The sequence below is a fragment of the Leptinotarsa decemlineata genome, unplaced genomic scaffold, assembly GCF_025532065.1.
Source record: "Leptinotarsa decemlineata unplaced genomic scaffold, Ldec_3_MD MMD2_P_RNA_scaffold_14, whole genome shotgun sequence".
Taxonomy (NCBI): domain Eukaryota; kingdom Metazoa; phylum Arthropoda; class Insecta; order Coleoptera; family Chrysomelidae; genus Leptinotarsa; species Leptinotarsa decemlineata.
The window spans coordinates 206460-224445 of record NW_027412528.1 but is presented as its reverse complement, the minus strand read 5'-3'; the positions used below and the strand labels follow the sequence as shown (position 1 = coordinate 224445).

Here is a 17986-nt window from a genome sequence, read left to right as displayed (position 1 = left end):
CACAGAAATCAAAATGAGTCTGGAATCTGTATCGAAGAGAGATTCATATGTATGAGGAAATTAATATTTCGAAATAAAAATCTCAAGACGTTCATCTCTGCCAACGTACCCACACAGTAGGTTATGCTAATTTCCTGTCGGGAAACAACTACTTTTTCAGCTAATACCACGCTGGATATTGAATTATATCCGACATACATTTATGCATGACATAAGCTGTATGAGATTCCAGAGGTTAGGAGTATGCGGGAGGACCATGCTGTAATCAATCAAGTAGATCACCTACATATTCAAGGAATACTTTATTGTGTAAAGATACACCTGATGAAACTATTGCATGGCGAAACACGTGTTGTGTTTTTATAAAAACTGTTTATTGAAAATCTCACAATGAAGAGTTTCTTGAATAAGTTATTGATTTTTATCAAGTATCTACCGATTCCATCACATAGATCACCTTCAGACCGTTTTCGAGCTATTATCTCTCATCAGTACAGAAAATATCCGTTTCAAACAAAAATGTTCCTGGGACTTCGAAAAGCACTCAAAATATCTCCATTAAACATCAGCTTGTTATTAACGCACCCTGTACTACTCCAAAAAGTCGTGGTATAATGAAACTTACATAACTTTTGCTTGAAACTATTAAGAACTTACATATACTTTGGCATTCGCTTCTCTCTCTGGAAAAGCATTCTCCCTGGCAATAACATCGATCACGAACCTATGCTGATTATTTTCCGCGAGATAAGTAGCGGTACATATCTCACCCTTATCACTTATGTTGAAAGGAGAGGGAATTATCGAACCAGAACTCCTATTTGAATTGAATTTGTATAAATTAGTGGCTTTTATGTAGTAAGTCAACGATCCGTTCAGTCCAAAATCGGGATCGAAAGCCGTGATATTGGTAACAAAGTCGTTAATGCTCGCCATCGCGTTAACAGCGGCGTAATAAATGCTCTGCTCGAAAATCGGGGGATTGTCGTTGAGGTCGTTGATGGTTATTTTGATTTTCGCAATGCTCCTATCAGTGTCGTCGAGATGAGCTTCATCGGAGGCGACAAGGAAGTTTGGATCATTATTCGCTATGACGAGCAGATCGTACTCCTCTTTTTGTTCTCGATCGAAAGACTTATTGGCGTACAGACCACCATCAGACCGATCTAGATGAAATGTACCGTCGTCGTTACCCGATAATATGTAGTAGTACACTTTGGCGTGGTTTCCCTCGTCTCTATCCAGTGCTTTAACTCTACCTGAAATGAGGAAAAATAATAATTTTATAACTTAAATTGCGGAAAGATAAAAACAATAGTGCGAGTCAAATATACGCATTGAAAATGTCCGAGAGTGTCGATGCAAGACCCTTCTGAAAAATTGGAATGTTCGAATAGGTAATTTTTTCACTAGTTCGGACTTCCATTGCCAACTATATAAAATGATTTGAAATCCCTGAAACAACTAAAAAATGAGAATTAAAAATGAATAGCTGGAAATAACAATTATATTAAGCAAAATAAACCTGAAATGAAATAATAGTGAAATAAACTACAAGTAAAAATATAACAATCGAATAAATAAAAACAAAATAAAAATAAAGGAATGAAAAAAGAAAATAAAAATAAAAAGTGTAGAGATTCCAAGTCACGTTAGTTCACGACGTTTTGATTGTTAGTATCTACAATCGTCTTCGGGTGATGACTGGACTGATTCCTCCGAGAGATGACTATTTATAGGTCGTTCAAATACTTTCACTTATCCCTGCTTTCCATTTTCCGCTTCACTGGTTCCGTGGGAGATGACCGTTTTGGCGGGAGTTGGCCATTTTTCGCTTGTTGATGGGTTTCCATATGTTGCGTATTTCTACGCTGGCCTGGCTGAATACGTTGTTGGACAACATGTATCCGACTCCTTAAATTTTCTCCTAAACCAATGTTCCTCTCTGGGCAAGATCTCAGCTTAGGACCACTCGATGTTGTGTTGATGGGTTCAAACTTGTGCTCGGCAATGCGAACATTCAATGGCCTCTTAGTTTCACCAATATAGGATTTTCCGCACTCACAGGGTATCCGGTAAATGCAATTCTTGGAATCGCAGCCCGCGTTTGGTGGCCTGGTTTTCTTGAGGCTGCTACGGATAGTGTTACCGGATCTGAAACAGGTTGTGATGTACTTGAAACCAATTCTTCTTATCCTCTCCGATAATCCTCTGATGTAGGGAAGTGCAAGCACTGGTTGTGACGGCTTCTCTTCCTTGCGAGGAATATGATTCAAAATAAAATATTCAATATATTCAGGTATTTTCAATTGTCACTGTCAAATGTCATCTTCACGGCAGTTATTACAGATTCTCTATGTGAGCAATAGCTTCTGCCTGCGATTTCTTCGGTGTGAACTGATGATAATAATAGTTAGCATTGATAAAAATAATAATAATTATTCTTTTAATAAACTATTTATTGTTTATTGTTGAATTAATTATAACACTGTATCATAATCTCAAAAAACTATGAGGAAAACAAAAAAAATACTGTTAGGTCCTCTGATTGAAAAAATCAATAAGATGCTTTTTACTCAAATTGAAATTGTCCTGTCCTGTCCTGTATGTGACTCTCCTGCAGATATCCAAATGTATTTGTTTTGATGATTTGTTGGATGAAACAGCGGCAACGTACCTAGTAGGCAATGATTGGACATATTTAGTCAAACAATTTCAAATTATCTACAAGAACAATCCATTCAGGCTAGTCTCAACTTACCTACACTGTAGGTTTATGGACTGACACCTATCAGAAAACAACTAATCCCCTGGCTAAAACCAGGAAGGGTATTGGATTATATTCGACAGGTGTCAGTGCAGGATTCTTTACTGAAGTTATTTCTGCATTTGCTGTTGGCGATACAACTACTGGACTTTATTTTCAACTATTGGAACACACTTGCAGACCGGTTTCGAGATGTTTCGCCACTCGTCAGTGCAACTTAGTGTCTATTATCACCATGAAATCTATGATTTTCCATAATTATGGGACTTCATGTTGACGATAGACACTTGGTGAAAATATTCATAGCATAATAATTCGAGCAATATATATACAAACTCATGACGTCAATCAGTCTGAAAATGTTTGGATGTGACATAAAATTCAAACATATTGAATTCAATTGTGGGAATTCAATTGTAGATACATTTTTATCTGAAAAAAAAACAAGTGAATATGTTGTTGCAAGGGTTTCATCATATGATACAAATAATTTCTGAAGTTAATTTACAGTGCCTTTGGCCATTTTCATGGCCAAATACCTAAAAAGGGATTTTTTTCTTGACATTTCAACCCAATTAGATACACTCGTTGAATAAACTATCTTAGTGCCCTGGAAAAAAATGACCTGACCCACCAGACAGTTACCGCAAGAAATTCGTTATGGTCTACCTATGTTGCTTCTTCAAAATTTCAGTTCAAAAGTTGAAGCAATCTATGACGAATTTTTGTTCGATCACGATGCTCGATGAAGTTTTTACTGGAACCCCTATAAGATGAAGGAGATTCATGAGTTTTTTAACTCAATGTAAAGGGAAACTAGACAAATCCACCTAAACAAGACTGTTTAGAATCAATATAACCGAATACAGATGAGCAGGTTGATATTAGGGTGTGACAAAAATGCATCGAAATGCAACATGCATGTAAATTCAAGAAAATTTCAGATTGTACCTTTCATCCATTTATCTGTTGTATTATATTATAATATGTTTGAATGTTTCAACTGAAAAACATGATTTGTTATGTTTCATTGAAAAGACTAAGGCTCTCAGGATAATTATTCTCAATTGTGATAAATATACCCCTATTGAACAGATTGAAAAAATACAATTTTGGATGCCTTGACAGTATTTCACAGAATTCTCAATAATTCATATCCTACTCAATTTGAAACTGATATAACATTCGTTCATGATATTCTTTCTGATCAAACTGGAGGTAACGGTAATTTATAAATGAAAACAGTACAAAATTTCTGCAAAATAATATTTTTCCACAAAATGTTCTTTCCCAAAAATTAATCACTTCTGAAAATATAACCCCTTCAATTCAAATGTTCTATGATATTTTATCTGCAGTTATACATAGCAAAAATAGAAATGTATTCACGAAAGGAACTGATATTGTTATATGATCATCAATGTTGATGTATATGAGTTAGCTTATGCTAATTATTATCTAAGGTTTCAAATTATTTGCTTACCTATCAATACATCATTGTCATTGTTTTCTGTAACGAAGAAGTGGTATGGATTCGTCGACTTAGAACCCGGAAATTCTGGTCTGTTATCATTTTCATCTACCAGAAGAACAGTGAGGTGTCTAATTGTTTCGTACCATTTCGGGGTTCCATGATCTCTAGCTACCAATATTAACTAAAGCATAAAAAAATATCAAAACTGGTTCTCGTAAGAAGTATACAGGGTGTATCTAAATAAGTGTAAAACATTTAAGGAGGTGATTCCTCATCGAAAAAAAGATAGGATCTTTTATTTAGAGAAACTTCATTGGAGCATTTCTTGTTAAGATACAGCCCCTTAAAGGGGAAAGTTACAATATTGAAATTAACCTGACTTTTTGTACTACCAAAAAGACACTTAGCCAGTAATTTATTTGGTTTACCCCATGGTTGTGAGGGGTGGAAAACGCAACCCCCAAAATTTATTTTCAATGTAACTTTTTGTCTTATTCTGTTTTTCCGTTAATCAGCTGTCGCCCCCATACAAACGACAACTCTTAAAAGTTGAGAAATTTGGGCGAGCTAAGGACTGCCGAGGTCTTACCTTTTAACGTGTGATTCCTAACACGGTTGCAGAATCATCCCAGCTTCAACCAGATAAATTATCTCGAGAAAAGTATCTGGTCGAGGCAGGAATCGAACCCACGGTCTTCCGATCGTGAGTCGGGCGCACTACCACCGCGGCCAATTCCACAATTTGTTTACCATTTAAAAAAAATTTTCTGATAGCCTGTTTCATTCTGAACAAAAAATGTCTCCTGGGTTTTTTGCCCAAAATAAACTAGTTCGCAGCAAAAAATTATTTTAGGAACAACTACAAAGATACATCGTCATAAATGCGAAAATACGAAACTAATCTATCTAGTAGGTCGCTATTAGCGATAGTGACAATTAAATTGGTATAACGCTGTCAGTTTGTGAATTTTCGAAATTGAATTAATACTAATTGTGTATTGTTGTTCTGTTCTTAATTTGTTACTTTAATAATTCACTTGTTATTAAAATGGCATACACAAATGAGGAAATGGCTGATATGCATTACCTTTACGGTCTGTCGCAGGGAAATGAGTGAGAAGCTTCAAGAATATATGCTGAAATGTATCCTCAACGGCAGCATCCTTCACATAGAATATTTGCTCGACTTCATCAACGATTACGAGAATATGGTTCATTCGACAAAAGAACGCAGGATTGTGGTCGCCATCGAGAAGTACGAACACCACAGCTTGAGGAAGCAGTACTTGATTTGATTGAAGAACAACCTACTACCAGTACTAGAAATATTGCTTTCCAGCTAAATGTTGATCATATGACGGTATTTCGAATTTTAAAGGAACAACCATTATACCCTTACCATCTGCAACGAGTACAGGAACTGTTACCGCGAGACTTTCCGAACCATCTTGAATTTTGCAATTGGATGCTGGAAATGGATAGAAGAAATTGCGACTTTCTGAAGACGATAGAATTCACAGACGAATGTAGTTTTTCTCGGGACAAGATTATTCATTTTCATAATTACTACATATGGGCTGATGAAAACCCTCACGCTATTGTCGAAACTAACCATCAAGAACAGTTTTCTCTTAACGTCTGGCTCGGAGTTATTGGGGATGATTCTATTGGGCCTCCTCGATTAAATGGTGAGGGATACGTTGAATTTTTAAGAGAAGTGCATCCAGTACTGCTGGAGGAAGTTCCTTTGGGCGTCAGAAGGGATATGTTTTTATGCATGATGGGGCTCCCGCCCATTTTAGTCAAGTAGCACGTCAGCATTTAACTGAAACATATGCAAATCAGTGGATAGGTTGAGGAGGACCACAGAACTGGCTCGCTCGATCCCCGGATCTCAATCCTCTCGATTTCTCTATTTGGGACCATTTACAGCATTTGGTTTATCGTAATCCTGTTCGCGATGTAGAGGACTTAAGAAACCGCATCATCGATGCTTGCAGGGTAATCAGAGAGACTACAGGAATATTTGAGCGAAAACATGGCACAATGCGCCGACGTCTAGACGCATGCGTAATGTCTGAAGGTAGAAATATCGAACATTAACTATGATTTCTACGTGTTGTATGTTTTGTTATTAATAAATTAGTTATGTTTATTACCCTTTAATCGTTTAATGCAGGTACTAACTACAAAATAACAATAAATCCAGTTCGTATTTATGACGATGTATCTGTGTAATTGTTCGTGAAATAATTTTTTGCTGCGAACTGGTTTATTTTGGGCAAAAAATCCAAGATACATTTTTTGTTTAGAATGGAACAGGCTATCGGAAATAAATTTTTAAATGGTAAACAAATAATAAGACAAAAAGTTACATTGGAAATGAATTTTAGGGGTTACGTTTTCCACCCCTCACAACCATGGGGTAAACCAAAAAAATTACTGACTGAGTGTCTTCTTGGTAGTACAAAACGTCAGGTTAATTTCAAAATTGTAACTTTTTCAGTGCTTGTGAAAAAAATTGTTATACAAATTGTATGTAGCACCTTTAAGGGGCTGTACCTTAACAAGGGATGCTCCAATGAAGTTTCTTTATATGAAAGATCCTATCTTCTTTTCGATGAGGAATCACCTCTTTGAATGTTTTACACCTATTCAGTTACACCCTGTATAGTTTCTTATGATATCAAAATTCAGTGATATTTAAGGAATTTTTTTCCACAAAATGGTACATATGGATGAAAAAGCATGAAATTAATTTAAAATCTTCAATAACGATATCGGTTCGTGTACCTGATATTTTGGTTTCATCTCTCGATCCAATACTTGTTTAGTCCTCAGTTCACCAGTGATAGGATTGATAATAAATTCACTGGTTTCTTGAACATTTTCACCGTCAAGTTTGAAATGATATGATAACCTTCCATTTTCGTTTTCATCTTTATCTACTGCCTTAACAGTCATAACCAGATAGTCTTTGGTTGCCGCATTCTGAAAATTTACGAATACAGAAAATATGTATAACATGATGGTTTTGATTGTAAATTCAATGCAAACTTCATTGATATATAACGCAATTTCTCATTTGAATATCGGTGCTTGTCTTGATGAGAAAGTGTTCTCTAGACCAAATTACCACAATTATAGATTTTTATAATTCTTGACAAAAACCGCCAGTATCTTTGCAATATAGTGTGAAATATATTTGATACCATGAATATTTTTTTGATATTTCATAGATTATATAGGGTGTTTATTGAACATGCGGCTAAAATTTAATGGACTATTCCTTGGATAATTGTCTTTTGATGATTTTTGATAGGGCGCTTTGTTTCGAAGATACGGAATGAAAAAGAATTTCCAACTCACCTCCAAAACTTCAACTGTAGCGTTTGACAAAGCTGGCATGATAAATTCAGGTCTGTATTCATTCACGTTCAGAACATGTACATTAATGGTAGCTTGATCATATAATTCCCCATTACCCCCTCCATCTCTCGCTTCAACTAATAAATGGAACTCTCTCGTTTGACCAAACAGAGGTTTATGCGGATATAGAATTCCAGTTTCGATTCCCAACAGAAATGAGTCTGAAAAATATATTAATTTGTTTGAGAGTTTTGAGGTGGAGCTAGAAATGGTAGAATAATGGCTTGAGGGACAATCGCCAAAGAGGATACAGATTATTTTAATTTCTCAAAAATGGATACTTTTGAAAGTACTCTTTTGAATTCAGGTTTTTGCAATGAAATATTTTTCATGATAACAGATTTCTAGTCATGATAATAAAGTTCTTGCACAGTTAAATAGGAAACTGAGTTGATTGATCACTCAGATATCAGTTGCCGGAAGAGATATACCGGTTATTGCCATGGTAACATAATTTAAAGGAGATTCTAGTACTGATAATTTCAAATATTCTCATGTGGATGTAATTAAATCACTTATGACAAGTCTGAAAGCAATATGATGAATAATTGTGTAAGCAGTTTTAAAATCTGAGTGACGTTAGGATGGTTGAAGATGGATGTGTGGGGAGTGAAAAATGGTTGTGAATACCAATCTGTCTCTTATCATGCAGTATATCCACCTGCAGCTTGTGTCGTCGATTCCTCTTTTCCTCGACGCCTGGATAATTGATTTAGGGTCTTACTATCAAATGTGCCCTCAGTATACAAGAAAACAGCTAAAAGAACTTCCTTGTTCTTGTAAGCTAACTCTTCTTTTTAAGTGACCTGGCATTGCGCCGTCTCCGTCGACAAACCTGATCGGTACGGAGATTGGTGGTTTGTTAGCCAGAGCTGTGTCTAATGTTTAATGCAAAATACATGAGACTGATTTGACAATTCGTACTGGAACCCCTAGCGTAAGATTGAAAACACTTTCCCAACACCGGAACAAAAATTACGGTCTCTCGACGCAGGTTTTGCCAACCAAGTTAGCGTCCTCAGGAGATCATTATAGCAAAATTTCACTATTATGTTAGTGTTTTTATGTTTTTATATGCTAGTGGCCCAACCACCACCTCTTAGTATTACCTAACTACACCGGTTAGTATTACTTAACTACTACCTGGTATTGTTCTTATGCGAAACTACCTGTTTTTAATACCTCTAATTTGTTATATTTTTCTCCTATGTTAGTGATTATCTGATCTGTTATTTATTTAGAATTATTACGTATATGACAAAACAAAGGGCTGTTCGAAATAGGACCTAATCATAGGAAATTGAAAAGTGCGGAATGAGTTCTATGAATAGCGACAAAGGCCCTATTTCGAACAGCCCTTTGTTTAGTCTCATGCGTGATAATTCTAAATATAAAACAGATAAATATAAGAGATAATCACTAAATAGAGGAAATACATAACAAATTAGAGGTATTAAAAAACAGGTAGTTTATAGCATAGGAACAATAACAGGTAGTAGTTAGGCCACTAGCATATGAAAATATTAACATAGTAGTAAAACATAGTCATAATGATCTCCTGAGGAAGCTTAATTGGTTGGCGAAACGCGCGTCGAGAGACCGTACTTTTTGTTCTGGTATTGGGAAAGTGTTTTCAATTTCAAACTTTCTCTGAGGATTATACACAAGATTTCAAGTAGAAGTTCTGTTTTTTTGCAGCACTAATGGATGAATGCCATCTGACCCTTTTAATTTTCTCCAAACCTACCACTTTTTTTGTCACCAGCCAGTCCTCTCCAAATGGGTTTTCAGGGACCTCCAGTGCATCCGGAAAAGCTCTTCCATAGTCTCTCTGTTTCTGTGTTTCTTGGAGAGTATTTCATAGAGTTATTATTCATCGGTCTGTTCGACCTCTTCGCATTGCCTTCTTCATAAGTTTCTCTCAGATTACCTCAGTTCTTCGTTGAATTCAGTTAGAGACCTTTTGATTTGATCTCAGATACCCAATTTTGCTGCCCTTTTGAAAGTATTTCTAATCTGTAGTCACTTGTCTCATCCGTGCCAAATCTTTATTCCACCAGTAAACAGTAATTCGTGTTTGATCTCTGGTTAACGGTGAAACAATTTTCTTGTAAGTAGAGATAATACTACCAGTAATCGGTCTGCTGTAACTCTCAGTCTGAAGAATCTTCGATTACAAAACTTATTCGGTCTAAACAAGTTTCCAGTTTATTTTGATAAGAACTGATTGAAGTATGAGACTCTCCAATTTCAAATATGGACAACTCCTTTCGTCAAACCAGTTACATTTTTAATACAGGTCTATTACCTCCACACGCCCGTGGGTTGGGCTACCTATCGTGCACGTCCCCAGGTGGCGGATGGGGAACGGCCAGGGGACTGGAGGTCCTATCCGGGAAGCCAATGTGGCCTAACGGACGGGGTTGACGGACTCCTGGTCAGTGGCAGAAATAAGTAGGGTGAGGGGAACTGAAACCCCCCAAAAGCCCTGCAAAACATGCCACCGCGGACCAGCCTACCCAAGCTAAGATGTAAGGAATCGTGTCGACAGCTGAATGGCCGCAGGGTTATATGCGGTTACGAACGATCCCCTTGTGGAACCGGGCGAAACCTCATTATAACTAGCCTTCCTCTGGTAATGCGGGGCTCTGCTAGAGGTGACCAACCCTTCCCTTGCTACTCGTGGGAACATACATGGAATCTAAACGTATGAAAAAACCAATCAATTCCGAGGCTGGACAGCAATGCTCACCTCAATTTAGGGCGGGGGCTGGGGATGAACAGAAATGCTCACCCCAAGCTACCGCTCAGAAAGAGGCTGGATATAGCAGACCACCTCGCGATGCAATGCAAAGGCCAAGGCGTAAGCGTATCAGCGGCGCCGAGGCCAAGAGGTGGAAGAGAGCGAAAGAGGCAGAAGTGGCAGCAACTATGAGTGCACCCTCCACCTCCTCCACTCCATCCTCAACAACAAGGGCACCTCTTGCGGAGGGCGCCAAGAGCTCCGCCTTGGAAAAAGGCAAGGAACCGGCTGCCACCGCAGGAAAGCGCCCTCACGCGAGTACCTCCACGGAGGGAACCCCAAGAAGGTTGAAGAAGCTGCGCAGCGACAGAAATGTCGCTGCACCTTCCAAAACCTTCGTGGAGGCCGCCTTGAGACACCTCAAGGTAGCCATCATAGATGAGACTAACCCGTACGGTAAGGTTACCGCAGAACGAGAGAGTCTCATCAAAAAACAACTGTTGGAGGAGCTGGACAAGATCATCTTCTCCGCCTCCAGCAACAACAGCAAACCACTCCGGTGAAATCATCAGAGTGGTCTGCGATGACGACGTGACGCTAGAGTGGCTGAAGAAAGCCACAATGAATATTAAGCTGGGTCGGCTAAAGGCGCAGAATCCTGACCTGAAGGTAGCAAGATGGTGCACCTTCCATCATGAGGTTAAGATGAACCCACAAGGACACCTCTTCGTCTTCGGGATCGGAGAAGATGATATGGCTGTCCTGAAGAAGTCGATGAGGTTAAGCTACGCGTTTACCTCACTGACTATTAGGGCAACAGTAAAAGAAACAGAGGGTACCTCTGAAGACCCTAGGTCCTTGGGAGTTGAACCACCTAAAGTGGATATTGACCCCAAGGCCACCATGGGTCCCGAAAAGGAAGTCGAAGCATCTGAACAGATGACATTCGATGACCTGACGGAGGAGGCACCCAAAAACAGCGAGGCCACCTCCCCCTCAGCAGGGGAGCAGATGGACCTCTAAAGGTAACTTGGTATCCAACAACTGTCTCATGGGCAAGGACGTTGGAAAAAAAGTAAAAATAATACAATACAACCTCCAACACAAAAAGGCGGCAACGGCAACACTATGTCGCCACCTTGATGTATTGGAGGAGGCAATAGCTTTGATCCAGGAGCCCTGGATAATAAAGACCAAAATTACTGGTTTCAGTAGTTTAACTGGTCAAATTTTCAGCTTACCAAGCAACCAGCAACCTAGGACGGCTGTCTACGTTCCTAGGAAATACAGAGCGTTTCCAAAGGCACAATTCAGCACCTCAGATCTCACTGCGGTCAAAGTTGAATGTCCAGTTGGGAAAGGCAAATATATGGCGTTAATAATCGCATCGGTGTACCTCCCTTCAGATGCAGCCACCCTACCACCGACCAGAGAAATGGAAGTACTAGTGGACCACTGCCTCAACTAGAGAGTGGAGCTCATATTGGGTTGCGACTCAAACGTGAGCTGGGGCAGCAAGGATATCAACGCCCGAAGTAAGTCACTATACGAATATATAATACAGAAAGATCTAACAATCTTGAACAGAGGCACGGAGCCAACATTTATTAATGCCCGTAGCCAAACGTTAATAGATATCACGCTCACGACAGCCAAAATATCAAACAAAATCCAAGACTGGCAAGTCTCGGACCATATCTCTATGTCAGACCACCGCTGGCTGACCTATACGATAAGCCAGGATCTCAGGACTACTGTAAAATCCCGTGACCCGAAGAGGACGGATGTAGCTCTCTACAATCGACTCTTAAGAGGAGCTCTGCGGGAAACAGAGGTCCTGACTCCTGGCAACAATGAAGAACTGGAAAGGTACACAGTATCTATCCACAACAAAATAGACACTGCCTATAAGGAATCCTGTCCAATGAGGATGGTTCAAACGCATGGCACAACCAACACATGGTGGTGCCCTGAATTGGAACACCTCAGGAGGACAGCGAGAACGACCTTTAACAAGGCAAAACGTACAAGACTCGAAGAGGACTGGGTTATATATCAAGCCAACCTCAGAGAGTTCAAAAAAGTCTGCAGGCGAAAACAAAGAGAAGCCTGGAGAGCCTATTGTGAGGCAGTCGAAGATTTTCCACTAGCTTCTAGGCTACAGAAGGCACTCTCAAATGACCACCATAAGACTATCGGCATCCTGACGAGGGAAAATGGCGACAAAGCCGCCAACCTCCAGGAGAGTGCTGAGATTCTTATGGAAACTCACTTCCCAGGTTCTGTCTTTCCTGGAGCGGCGAACTGGACGGATGTACCAATAACACCCTCACAATATGACTGGCAATATGCTAGTACAGTAATTGATGAGGACAAAATAAGATGGGCTACATCGAGCTTTTCCCCCTTCAAGTCACCAGGGCCTGACGATATAAGACCAGCCCTACTTCAGTGGGGACTGGACACTCTTATGCCACACCTGGTTGGAATATTCAGAGCCTCTCTAGCTCTGAGGTATATTCCCAGTAAGTGGAGAGAAGTAAGAGTAGTATTTATACCCGAACCAGGTAGGATGGACTACACCCTACCAAAAGCATTCCGACCAATTAGTCTCACATCGTTTTTCTTAAAAACCATGGAGAGGCTATGTGAGCGGTACATAAGAGATGAAGTACTTGTTATCAACCCACTTCATCCAAATCAGCATGCATATACCCCGGGAAGGTCTACTGATTCGGCCCTTCACCATGTGGTTGGCAGAATCGAGAGATCATTGGACAACAAAGAATCCACCCTAGGTATATTCATAGATATTGAGGGAGCGTTTGATGAAACAACCTTTCCAACAATTACCCAGCAACTACACTCCAGGAATGTACCCCTGGTAGTAGGAGAATGGATACTCCAGATGCTCTCTAGCAGAGCAATAAGTATTAATGTAGAAGACATCACAGTTAAAGGACTGGTCATGAGGGGATGTCCACAGGGAAGGGTCTTATCACCCCTTCTCTGGAACATAGTTCTGGATGCCCTAATTAATCACCTTAACAAAAATGGATTCTACACAATTGCATACGCAGATGACATAGTTATCTTGCAGACCGGCAAATTTGTAAACACACTGTGCGATAGAGCGCAGGATGGGCTCAAATTGATAGAAACATGGTGTAAGGAACACTCACTGTCGATCAATCCCAAGAAGACTGAGATGGTCCTTTTCACCAGGAAAAGAAGTTTAACGGGCTTAAAACCTCCCGAAATCTTCAAAATCCAACTAAACTTCTCTGAAGAGGTGAAATACCTTGGTATTATCCTCGACAAGAAGCTAACATGGAACTCTCATCTACAGAGTAGAGCAAAAAGAGCATACGTGGCTTATGAGCAATGTCGGAGGACAGTGGGACGCGCATGGGGTTTTTCACCCCGTGTAGTCGCCTGGATCTACACTGCAATAATAAGACCTATGTTAACGTATGGAGCCATTGCATGGGGACCGAAAGTTCTACAAGCAACGGCCATCCAAAAATTATATCAAATACAGCGACTGGCTTGTTTAAACATCACAGGAGCCATGAGAACAACACCAACCGCGGCAATGGAAGTAATCACGGGTCTGACCCCTCTGGATCTGTTCGTTAAGGAGGTTGCGTTAATGGCCATGGTACGATTGCACACGGCTGGTGTAAACCTAGAAGTAGGAATGGGTCGATTGAGGCTGGGCCTATGGCGGGAAGCGATTACTGCGCAACCTCTGCTGCAGGCAACAAGTGATGCAATTGAACCCAGGTTTGTGTTTAATAAACCCTACAAAATACAAATTAAGCAGAACACAGAGTCAGATGCTACAAATGCAATACAGATTTATACAGATGGCTCAAAAACCAAAGAAGGTTCAGGATGTGGAGTGTACTCCAGATCACTAAGCCTAAGGATCAAATGGGGAATGGGAAGAAATACCAGCGTGGTCCAAACAGAACTGGCTGGTATCTCTATCGCCACAAAAGAAATAACTAAGAAAAGAATTTCGGGCAAAAACATAACAATCTGCACTGATAGCAGACAAGCACTATTAGCCTTGAACAGACACCGTGTTACTTCAGGGCTAGCACTAGAGTGCCACCAAGATTTAGCCAAAGCCTTGGTAGATAATAACATTATCCTGAGGTGGATTAAAGGGCACGAAAGGAGTAAAGGTAATCGCATTGCCGACTCTTTAGCCAAGGAAGCGGCTGGACTAAGAATTTTAGGACCAAGCGGCACCCACGGCCTGATGACTTCGACAATTGCGAAACTAGTCAAATGTTACACCCATGCTCAATCTTTAGAAAGATGGGATGAAATTAAAGGATGTAATCTTGCCAGGATCACCTTGGGCGACCCTGGGAAGCTGGCGCCGAAGAAATATCTGGCGATGACCAGGAAAAATCTACGCCTTACAGTAGGATTTCTGAATGGCCACTGTCAGCTAAGGAAACACCTACATAATATGGGGCTAGTGGACACACCTCTATGCAGGATGTGTGAACAGGAAGATGAGACTGTCAGGCATGTCCTGTGCGAGTGCCCGGAGTTATCGTCAATAAGAGAGTGTGTGTTCGGCGAGTCTTGGCCTACACCTGCCGATATAAAGGAGATGTCTCCCAGCGACCTGTCCACCTTCCTGGAAAGGACAGGATGGACGACGACCTAGGAGGACAACTCCTTGGGAGGATGTACAATGGGTCACATGTGGCCTAAGTGCGTGGGCTTACACTCACCCTCCCTACTCTACAGATACAGATACCTCCACACGCCTTTTGTTAACCTTTTGTTATCGCCTATATTTGGAATGTATTAATTGTTTACCATAATGAACTGTAGTAAATGATCACCTCTTTCATTGGTTTCAGTGCTCGTCCCGGTCAGATGGTGCTCATTGGCATCTCAGCCAATTATGAGCTGTGATATGTCTGCTGATCCAATAACGATTTCTTCACTAGCCTTCTTTAGTTCCACCTGCGTCAATTCCTTGGCACAAAAATTAATCAAGGAGAGTATATTTTTAATACTTATCGAATAATTATGCATGTTCTTGGGGTCTCTGAGGTTTTTTGTAAATGAACCTACCCGGATCTCTCCCAGTCTCATGATCTTTCTCCTGTAGATGCAGGGTTCTTGTATGGGAGCAACATCAAACTTTCCAATAATCTTTGTGAGTAATGCCGAAGACACTTTACCGTGTTTTAGGTAGGCTTGTACTAATCTCATTACGAGTTTTAGGAGTTGCTCGAAGAGTCCTTCCCCTTTCGTTACTGGTTGTGGTTCATTTGGTGCCCAAGTGTATAAGAAAATGGGTTGCCCATATCCATGGAGCTCCCTGCATAGATAACCGTATATCTATGCAGGGAGCTGCATAGCTGAATTGAGAGGTCGCCTGGTATCTCAGAGGTTCCATTCATCGGCACGGGTCGTATAACACCATTGGATTAAACCTCCTTTTTGATTGCCTCTTAGAACAAGCAAGGATTACCGCAGATAACCTAACCTAACCTAACCTTCCGTACCGTAGGAGGTGATACCCCTTTTTTGCGTGACTTTTTTCTCTCGGACCATCCGGTTTGTGCTACTGGTTTGGCCATGAAAGTACACAAGATTCACTACCATGACAAGGTGAAGGCACTGTCGATGTGCCTTAACGAGGTTAGAAATATCTTGAACAATAATTGCGATAATCATAATTAACTGCACTTTATATGTTGAAACTCTTGACAACTTCACACAGAAAATCATAATTTGTAGGTGAAGGAAACAGGTACCAACGAAAAAGTAATTCGATACTACTGCAAGTGATCGGTTTCAAAAGATTTGTTATGTTTGGAGTTAATGAAGTATTTACCTTGTCCATATTATAATACACTTTTTATTTAAGAAACATATTTGTCAACAACCATTTTTGGGCTGGAACTAAACTTACCATTGTCATTTCCAGATATAATCCTGTAATGAATATTCCCGTTCAGTCCAGAATCCTCATCGGTAGCATTAACTTGGATTATAGGAACTGGTGGATTTAATCTTATGTTTTCCATTATCGTTACGTTGTAGTCTTTCCGGGAGAATTTTGGTGGATTATCATTGATATCATTGATTTTTATGTTAACTGGAACTGATACAGATCTCCTTGCGTTGCGTGGAGCTCCATCCGAAGCAACAACCTGAATCACAGTTTCGTTGATTTGCTCGTGATCTAGGAAGTTCGAATTGGCCACCGTAATATATCCAGTTTCATTATCGATAGCAAAGTTTTTGCTGTGTTCACCTATTAGCTCGTAACTTATTTCACCATACTCCTCGGCATCCATATCTGTAGCTCTAACAGATACAATAAATGTACCATTCGGAGAGTTCTCATCTATACTTGCATTATATTCATTGGCTGAGAAAATGGGATCATTATCGTTTAGATTGACGACTTTTACATAAACGATTGCAGACGCATTAAGTTGAGGCACACCTGTATCAAATGTCACTATTGTGAAGTTTAGTTCTTTAGTTTTTTCGTAATCGATCTTTTTTTTCAGTTGAACGATACCCGTACCGTTATTGATTTGAAAGTACTCATGCTCGGGGTGAATGATGTAACCTGCTATATCCGAATCCTCGTCAATCGCTTTATAAGTTGCTACAATTGTGCCGGCTGGCTGTTCTTCTTTCAGCTCCAAATAGTAAATAGGATTCTCAGCAGTCCACGGCGGCAAGAACATTGGTGGCGAGTCATTAACATCCCCAATTGTGATTACCAACAAGCCTTGACCTTGTTGTACTGTCGGTGCAGTAATATCTGTCACCAGAACTGTTATTCTAACAACTGTGGCGAGATCTCTGAGTAGTGGATTGGCAACAGTAACTTTGCCAGTGTTTTGATCAACCGAAAAAAATTCTTTGAATCGATCATCACCTATTACTTCCTGACCATATTTATTCAAGGCTGTTATAGGTTCAGTTGCAGCAAAATTGAGTGCTTCGGATGTATTCACATCTGGATCTAACGCCATCAAAGTGTAAACAACAGTTCCAACAGATACGTCCTCCATTACCTATATAACAAAAAATGCAGAGTTATATTATGAGAAACAGAAATCAAAATCTCTCTATGACTATAAAAAAACGGACGATTGAATTAATCCATGAATTGAGATAAAATATGAAAAAACTCACTAAACATGAAACCACCGTAAAATATTTTAATCCAACCCTTCAACACATTTTTTGAAAAATTTCCAAACGACGTACATTTAATGTTTCTTCAAAGTTTTTTGCAAATTAGTAGTTTCCAGAACATTGTGAAATCATTCGTAGTGCAATGTATATCCATATCTTATAGAAACGCTTTCAAAAAAGTGACTTTCAAACTTCAGTCAATTGAAATTCCACTATAAAAATGTTTACTAGCACGAACCATTTTACAGATAATTTTTGATTTCTGTAACCTCTCGAAAATGATTCAGAAACAGAAAATAACATAGTTTTGAATGGTTTCAATAAGTATTTATATTTGTACATTGAAACGTAACAAAAACTGACTTTTTGAAAC

At 39.7% G+C, this 17986-nt stretch overlaps 1 protein-coding gene across 1 annotated transcript in view; it reads right to left on the bottom strand.

Annotated features, from left to right (window-relative positions):
- The window catches only part of Cad87A (Cadherin 87A), a 106170-nt gene that overhangs the window by 5149 nt on the left and 83035 nt on the right, over positions 1–17986 (bottom strand). Inside the window, exons 11-15 of the mRNA XM_074176224.1 lie at positions 16367–17489; positions 7611–7831; positions 7035–7232; positions 4251–4422; positions 658–1259 (exon numbers count right to left, since the gene is read on the bottom strand). Coding sequence (XP_074032325.1) covers positions 658–1259; positions 4251–4422; positions 7035–7232; positions 7611–7831; positions 16367–17489 — 2316 coding nt within the window. The remainder of the gene's footprint in view (positions 1–657; positions 1260–4250; positions 4423–7034; positions 7233–7610; positions 7832–16366; positions 17490–17986) is intronic.